Genomic DNA, 8,738 nt, shown 5'->3' with positions numbered 1-8,738 from the left:
ATGAACACCTTGTCTGGTGGTTTTGGTAGCTCAAGGGTGTTGTATGGTGGTGAAGGAGGTGGAGGTTTCTCCTACACCCCTCATGAATAAGTGGGGTTTTTGGAAAATTAGGGGGCCTAAATCAACCTGAGAGAATTAGTGATGTCGTATCCTTCCTAAGGAATCATGATACAGGGTTATTTGAGCTCCTAGAAACAAAGGTGAAGGCTTCTAAGTTTGAGAAGATCTTCACCAGTTTTTATGCTGATTGGTCGGTTGTTGCAAATTATGGGAAAGGTGAGCATGGCAGAATATGGATTATTTGGGAACCTGAGATTTTCAGTGTGGATGTGATCAAAGTTGAAATGCAGGTGATACATGTTAAAGTGGTGCATGTTGCTTCTAGGGGCTGTTTTTTCTGTTCAATGGCGTATGGTGTTAACCGCCAGGAAGATAGGGAAGTTTTATGGAAGCAATTAGAGCAGTTTGGTAGTAAATTAACTGAGCCTTGGGTTGTGTGTGGTGACTTTAATAACCCTTTGAATTTTGAGGATAGGGTGGGAGCCCCTGTGACTTTCAGGGAAATTGAAAGCTTTAGGAACTGCATTAGACACACTAACCTTTTTGAAGCTAGAACAGATAAGCTCTTCTTTACCTAGAATAACAAGCAATTTAGGGATGGCAGGGTTTGTTCTAGGATTGATAGTGTTCTGGAGTGCAGCTTGGATGGACAACTTTCAGATTGCTAGTGCAATGTTTTTGCCTGAGGGCCTTATGGATCATAGTCCATGTGTGATTAATTTTCTGGGTAATATAGGTTCAACCAAGAAGCCTTTTAAGTTCTTCAATGTATGTACTGAATACCCTAGATTCTTAAAGTTGGTTGCTGATAGTTGGGATGGTCAGATTCAAGGTACCCTTATGTTTAATGCAGTCAAGAAACTTCAAAGGGTTAAAGAAGCCTTGAGGGTGTTGAATAAACAACATTTCTCTTCAGTGATAAGTGATGATACTAGCATGGAGGCTGATCTGATTCAGGTGCAGACTAAACTGAATTCTGATCTTGTAAATGAGTTTCTGATGGCCTAGGAACATGAGACTAGGATGAGATATGTTAAGGCTCATAATAGGAAAATCCAATTCCTATCCCAGAAGGCAAAGCTTCACTAGTTAAAAGCTGGGGATGCTAACACCGCTTATTTCCATGCTTGCTTGAGGAAAAGAAGGGTTTTGAGCAGCATTTGTAGTATCTAGAAAGAGGATGGTAGTAATTCTCAGGTGCCTGAGAAAATTGCTGAGGCTTCTATTGGGTTTTATAAGCGGCTTCTGGGTTCTTCTCAGAATATGGAAAGGAAAGTGCATCATGATGTCCTGGACATGGGTCCTGTATTGAATGAGGAACAGGGAAGGAATATGTGCAGACCTTTTAATGCTGATGATGTCAGATGAGCTTTATGGGGTATTGAAGAGAATAAAGCTCCTGAACTTGATGGGTTTTCAAGAAAATTTTTCAAAGTGTCATGGCAGATAGTTGGTAATGACATCACTGCAGCTATGTTGGACTTCTTTCAACATGGCAAGCTGCTTAACCAGGTGAACACAACTATGCTCACTATGGTCCCTAAGGTAGAAAATGCTTCTAAGGTTAGCCAATTTTGACCAATTGCTTGCTGTAATGTCGTGTACAAGATCCAAAGCCCTTACTAAGAGGTTCAAAGTGCTTTTATGGCTGGGAGATCCATATTGGATAATGTGCTCATCTGTCAGGATGTTTTAAAGGGCTATAGAGATAAACAAAAGTCTCCTAGGTGTACCATAAAGGTAGATCTCAGGAAGGCCTATGACTCCATAAGTTGGGATTTTATTCATGATATGTTGTCTGCTTTGAGGTTCCCTGCTGAGTTTATCAAGTGGATTATGCAATGTATCTCATCCGCTTCCTTCTCTATAATGATAAATGGGGGATTGAATGGCTTCTTTAAGGGAAAGAAAGGCATTAGACAGGGTGACCCCATGTCCCCTCTTCTTTTTGTAATTGTCATGGAGTATCTTTCAAAGATTTTAAGGAAAGTGGGAGGCATGAGGAGTTTCAAGTTCCATTCTAGGTGCAAGATGCTCAATCTGAACCATCTTGCCGTTGCTGATGATCTGATGATGTTCTGCTATGGAGATAAGAAGTATGTTTCTCTCTTAGTAAGGGCTTTGGATATCTTTGGGAAATGTTCTGGTTTACAGGTCAGTGCTGAGAAGACAACCATTTACTTTGGAAATGTTGCAAGGACTGTGAAATAGGATATCTTGAGGGTGTTTGGGTTTGTTGAGGGCTGCACTCCTTTCAAGTACCTTGGTATCCCTCTAAATGTTAGAAGCCTTTCAAACAGTGACTATGACAGTTTGATTGACAAGATGCTGGCCAGGATAACCTGTTGGTCAGGTAGGAACGTTTCATATGCAGCTAGAAGCTTGCTGGTCAACACAGTGCTTTTAAGCCTCCATACTTACTGGACTCAGTGTGTCCTGCTCTAAGCTTGTGTGATCAAGAGGATTACTTAGATTTGTAGAGCTTTCCTTTGGGGTGGAGATGCAGTGCTGAGGAAGTCTCCTCCCATTTCGTGGGACTGGATCTGCAAGACAAAGAAAGCTGGAGGTCTGAGCATGAGGGATTGTGAGACATGGAATATAGCAGCTCTTGGGAAATATATATGGAAGATAGCTCAAAAAGAGGACTCACTATGGGTGAAATGGGTTCATGTAGTGTATATCAAGGATAGTGATTCGTGGGATTATAAGCCTAAGAAGAATGCAGGGTGGGTATGGAAGAAACTTTGCAAGGTTAAAGAAAGGTTGAAAGAGGGTTTTCAGAATGAAGGCTAGATGAGTAGTAGGTATAGCATCTCATATGTGTATAAATGGCTTCAGGGGTCTCAAACTGAGGTGGATTGGACTCCCTGGGTTTGGAACAAATACAATATCCCGAAGCACTCTTTTGTTCTCTAGTTAGCCATTCAAAACAAGCTAAGGACAAAGAGTAAGCTTACTGAGAAGGGTGTGTGCTAGGATAGCTCCTGTATTCTTTGTGGTAATGCTGTTGAGGATAGGAAGCACTTATTTTTTGACTATGAGTATAGTAGAAGATGTGTTAGAGGTATTAGTGAATGGTTGAAGATACCTGAAGCTATGTTTGATATTGATGTCTCCTAGAAACAATGGAAAGAGTGGATACAGGACCCTGTCAAGAAGAAAGTCAGCTTTGCTTCTCTAGCTGCTGTGGTCTATCAGATATGGTTTACTAGGAACAAGACTTTTTGGCTAAAGGTTGTCATCCATCCCAGAGTTGTGTGCAAAATAATTCGGGCTGATATTGTGAAGAGATGTAGGTAGATGATCAATTGCAAGTGGCAGAGGAAGCACTGTAAATGGCTGTATAGTTTACAAATACTATGATGTTAATTTGTATAGTACACTTTTGTATAGGTTACTGTTTGTAGCTTCTGTTTGTTTGTAGCTATTGTTTACTGTGTTGTTAGTCCCGATGCTTGTTTCTGTATCCTTCCTAGAAGGTGCCAGGTGCTAGCTTCAATTTTCTCCTTTCTCTTCTAGAGGCACCCTTCCTAGAAGGTGGCCTCTTTGAAGACTAGGGAATGTTAGGTGGGCGTGTGCCATCTTTGAAGGCTTTTGTAGTTTTGAAGAGTTACAACTTTCCTTTTTTTAAGTTGTAACATTTATTCCTTTTTGTAATAGAATTACTTACCCAAAAAAAAAAAAAAAAAAAAAAAAAAAAAAAATCAATTATATCCTTTTGGAAAAAATATTCTAACTGATCTTATCCAAAATTAACTACTTCAATTATGGATAATCACCAAATTTAACAACGTATTTATGGATAATCATCAAATCAATCAACTTTTTAAAAATTTGATTTTATCCCTAAGATAAAAATCTGATTTTATCTCAAAATATTTTTTTAAAACATTAACATTTTTTTTTTTGAAAAATCGTGCCACACGCTGGCCACCGTGGTTGGCTAGCCGAAGCTAGCCACGGTGGCAGGCTGCTTTTACGCAGCCACTACTGCCAGCTGCTGCCTAGCCACTCTCGGACTGCCTCCCCTCCCCTCCCTCTTGGACCAACATCGGCGGCGGCCACCATGGCTGCGCCACCCAGCCGCGGCTGCCGCCCTTAAAAGCCTTTATTCTTTATTAAAATTCAAACAACGCTTGTAAAATAAATTAAATTAGTCCAATAATTAAAGTTAAATCCATTCAATTCTAATAATTAAGGTTCTTCATAAAATGAACTAAATTTAATTGTAGCTCTTTAAACTAAATTAATGATCATACACAAAACATTTTTGTGCATGAATCAATTCTAATTAAAATCATGAACATATTTAAAACAAAATTGAACAAAAAAAGCACACAAAATCGGATTTTTAAGGCTTATTATGCTCGAAATTTTCGAATAAATTAGGGTTAGGGTTCAAAATTTCCGAACAATTTAGGGCAAAATGTTTGGCACTTCTATAGCTATTTTGAGCAAAATTAAATCACATTTAATCAATTTCAAGAGTTAAATCACATTTAGTAATTGAACCATAATTAAATTAATTCGCCTTCTTAATTGATTATAAAATTATGAACATGGACATCAAATAATCGTATTATTATAATCAAGCGTGTTCATGCAAGAGGCTAACTGATACCATTATAGGACTATTAGGTACTATAAGAGGAATTTCAAGAATCATATTCATACGCACCTGAATCAGGATCACATGCATAACACACAAGAAACACATAACTATACCTTTGAAGCGTGAATTCCACGTAGCTATTCGATCAACAAATTAGGGAGAGAATAGAGCCCCAAGCGTGACTCCTCTACTTGGTCCACGGGATGTCAACAAGCGGCTATCAATACTAGATTGGTCGAGTGAAAGGGAAAACCGCGATCATCACCTTTAATGGACAACCAACCACCACGAAACACCACCACCACAAGCACACAAATCCGGTGCCGAGAGAGGGGAGAGCCATGAGAGAGAGGGAGTTTGAGAGGGGTTGGTTTCATGTTTGCTAATTAGGATTTCAACTTAACAATCAAACTGTTCTGTATAAAAACCTAGGCACCTAATCTATTTAATATCCTACTATAATTAGACTAAGTTAGGAAGCCCATAAACTCTCCAAACCATCCCTATGGCCGGCCACCTAGAGTGATGAGGCCCATCATGGGCCTCGTCCTCTTATGCTTGATCTAGGTCCTTTGTGTGATCTAATAGGATCCGTCCAATTGGGCTTTGGCCTATTTTACTAGCCCAAAGGTCGTTAGTACCTTTAGCTATGATATAACAATGACCCAAATGTACGAACTTAATTATCTCCATAGTTTGATCCATTTATATACCTAGTAATTGCACTTAACGGACATAAATCCTTCATAAAAAACCGCTTATTGGCTTTTACCACCTATACAAAAAAAAAGTTTTATTTTACCACCACATAAAAAATTGAAAGTTGGCTTTTACCACCACTCACCTCTAACTAACGGATTCCGTCCTTAAATCTGTTAGTGGGTCCTACCATGCACACGTGTCACCATATTATTGGGTAAATTTTTTAAAGAAAATAATAAAAAAAAACAAAACAAAATTAAAATAAAATATAATAAAATCAAAACCCAGCCACCAACCGGCTCTCTGCCACTGTCGGACCAGCTACTAACCCCACCGCTGGGCCTTGCTAACAACCCCACCGCCGGACTGGCTACCAGCCCTACCACCAACTGGCCACACAGCAGCCACCATACAGCCACAACCACCGCATAGCCACAACCACAACCACCGCAACGCACAACGCACTAGCCACGACCACGGATTCCGACCCCCTTTCCCCCAATTTTCGACCTCTAAACCCTAGCAGCTGAATTCCGACCACCCATAAAGCCCCTCATATCAAATTCCGACCACCCATAAAGCCCCTCCTATCGAATTCCGACCACTCCTAAAACCCTAGCCACCGCCAATTTTCGCACTCCTAAAACCCTAGCCACCACCTAATTCAGACCCCCTCCTTAGCCAACAACAAATTTCGACCCCTCCCTAGCCCCACATGAAATATCGACTACCAAGGTAAGTAGATTCCGTCGCCGGCTGGTTGACATGGAAAATCGGGGGAGATGAAAAGGAAACGTCAAAAAGGTGGACCCTACTAATGGATTCATGGACGGAATCCGTTAGTTGGTGGTAAAATCCAATTTTTGGAAATTTTATTGGTGGTAAAATAAAACTTTTTTTTATGTAGGGGATAAAAGCTAATAAGTGGTTTATTTGGAGGTGGTAAAAGTCAAAAATTGGGGCATTTTTGTTGTGCTTAATTCAACTTGAACCAAATTTAGTTTTACAATAGTTAATAATCAATAAAAAATGGTTTTTGGGTGGAGCATCCACGTTAGGTGGCGTAATCCAATGGCTGACGTGGCCATGCATGGTTGCTTGGTGGTGGTTCAAGGAGGGTGGGAGCTGGGCGATTTTGGCAGGAGAGGAGGTTTCACCGTGTACTGAACAACGATTCGAATGCAAGTTTACAGCCAATGTGGCTGGCTTCTGCTGGCCGTTGATGGTGAATGTTGTTGCTGCCTTAGTTTAGCGCACATTATAAAAGTTATTAGTTTTATTTTAGAATAATTGAGAAAATTCTAACAGGATTATTGACTTGGTAATTGCAGTAATCCATAATTAGTAGTAATTTGGATTGAATCTCCTAAGTTTATTAATATAATCAGGAACTGATTTTCGCACACCCCCTAATAATATCTGCAGACCCCTACCCCCACAGCTCCACCAACTTCTACTCTCCTATTTCCTTGTAATTACAATTCTCACGTGGGCCACGTGGCAACTTTTTTTTTTTTTATTTTCTAAATTATTTGAATTTTTTTGCTAAACAATTACGTAGCTCTCAAAATTGTTTTTGCTTTTTACTCCCTGTATGAATACTAAACTAAACAGGAGTATATGCTATTGTAAGTTTAATGTAATGGATGCATGCTTACTCATTGGAGGAGTTAATTTTAAGTTATTGGCACAAGATTTTGGAACTAATTTGGTCAATGAATCACTTCATGTAAGATGTAACTTCTAAGACTATAGTGTTTTGTATTTTTGTAATAATATTTGTTGATTTAACTTGTGTACAGCATTGGTATTATGTTCAATACTTAATTTGAGATAGTCATATTTGTTAATTTAATATGTTTAATATTATATATCCAGATGTTTATAAAATGTTACTCCTTATTTTTATTAGGGTTGTTCGCAATACAGTTTGGTGCAGTTTGGATCCTAAACCGCACCAAACTGAATCTAACCAAACCGCATTGTAAAATGCGGTTTGCGGCTTAACCATATTTTTTTAAAATTTATAATTTTTTTTTTTAAAACACAACTTTATTTTATTTTGAGATTATTAAATTAATTTATAATTCAAATAATAAACTCTTTTTTTTAACCTTTAATTAGCTAGTCAAAGGTTACCTCATATTTTTTAGTTCTTTTATATTTTTTTAATAAAAATATAGTATAAAAACAGCATTAAAGTGTGATTTGCAATGTGGTTAGGTTTAATTTTTTTGGAAACCGAACCAAACACTAAATCACGGTTTGGTCATCCTCAAAAACCGCACTAAACCGCAAAATTGCGGTTTGGTGCGATCTAAACTGCACTTTGAACAACCCTAATTTTTATGTGTATATTTTTATGTATATGTAAAAATTGAAAATCAAACTTTTAAATATAATTAAAATTATTATTATTATTATGAAAGATAAAATAAAATAAACTTTTTAAACCCAACTAAATATTTTTTAAAAAAAAATTGTTTCAAAAAAGAATAAACAAAAGCTACTACCAAAATAAATGAAAAAAAAAGCTAAAATAAAAGGAAATTAATGAACAAAAATAAAATAAAATAAAAATAAAAAAGAAACCAGCATGTGTAAGCCTTGAATGTAGTTGGAAGAAAATATCGAAATAGGAGAGTAGAAGTTAGTGGCCAGTGGGGCCGTGGCGGTGGGGGTGTGGGGATATTAATATTAGGTGTGTGGAAATCAACTCCCATATAATCATAGTGAATAAATGTGATTTATCCTCTATGATTAAATAAGATTTGATTCTATCTCATTCCTTAAAGTATATGATAATTTAATTATGGTATTAAATAATATGGAGATGTTATCTAATTAAAAATTTAAATAATGGGGGTATTTGAGATGTGTTACCTTAATTAAGAATATTCGATATTATATTTCAAGCAAGCATGTTTCGTGAATTAATTTATGGAAATTTTATCATATATAATATTATATTACTATAAATGAATATGATGGCTCAATTAAGTTAGAAAATACGATTTGCGCATTGTGATGTTTTTTTGTAATTTAATTAAATACAGTTGTGTATCGTTAAGTATTTATGTAATTTGATTTAAGTTGTAAATAAAATGTGTGTAAAGAACTTGTAATCCAACAAGGATCCCAAAGATGAGAAGGCCCATGATGGATCAATACAAGGATGGAGATCCATGAAAAAGTCCAAGGAGGATCCCATCAAGATTAACTTATGAGGATTACGGGATCGTGCTAGATCATCTTCTAGTGCGGAATCCAATATAGTTAGTATCTTCTCACAAGTCAAAAAATATCATTCCTTGACAATCTTCGATTCTCCTAATTGAATTTGAATCTTTAAATCTTCACATGA

At 37.2% G+C, this 8,738-nt stretch overlaps 1 protein-coding gene across 1 annotated transcript; it reads left to right on the top strand.

Moving 5' to 3' along the window:
* Positions 1–2,853, top strand: LOC110694368. Its single transcript, XM_021871540.1, has 8 exons — positions 1–64; positions 175–468; positions 560–1,044; positions 1,258–1,419; positions 1,507–1,623; positions 1,747–2,214; positions 2,272–2,413; positions 2,567–2,853. The coding sequence occupies exons 1-8, from the start codon at positions 1–3 to the stop codon at positions 2,851–2,853; spliced, it is 2,019 nt and encodes a 672-aa protein (XP_021727232.1).
* Positions 2,854–8,738: the final 5,885 nt, after the last annotated feature.

The sequence above is a fragment of the Chenopodium quinoa genome, unplaced genomic scaffold, assembly GCF_001683475.1.
Source record: "Chenopodium quinoa cultivar QQ74 unplaced genomic scaffold, ASM168347v1, whole genome shotgun sequence".
Taxonomy (NCBI): domain Eukaryota; kingdom Viridiplantae; phylum Streptophyta; class Magnoliopsida; order Caryophyllales; family Amaranthaceae; genus Chenopodium; species Chenopodium quinoa.
The sequence above is the reverse complement of the archived record's forward strand: the minus strand, read 5'-3'. Positions and strand labels throughout refer to the sequence as shown.

Coding starts and splice junctions, on each gene's coding strand:
- LOC110694368 (XM_021871540.1), top strand. CDS start 1: ATGAACACCTTGTCTGGTGGTTTTGGTAGCTCAAGGGTGTTGTATGGT. Junction 469..559: donor GAAGCAATTAGAGCAGTTTG/GTAGTAAATTAA, acceptor TGTGACTTTCAG/GGAAATTGAAAGCTTTAGGA. Junction 2,414..2,566: donor CAGGATAACCTGTTGGTCAG/GTAGGAACGTTT, acceptor GTGGAGATGCAG/TGCTGAGGAAGTCTCCTCCC.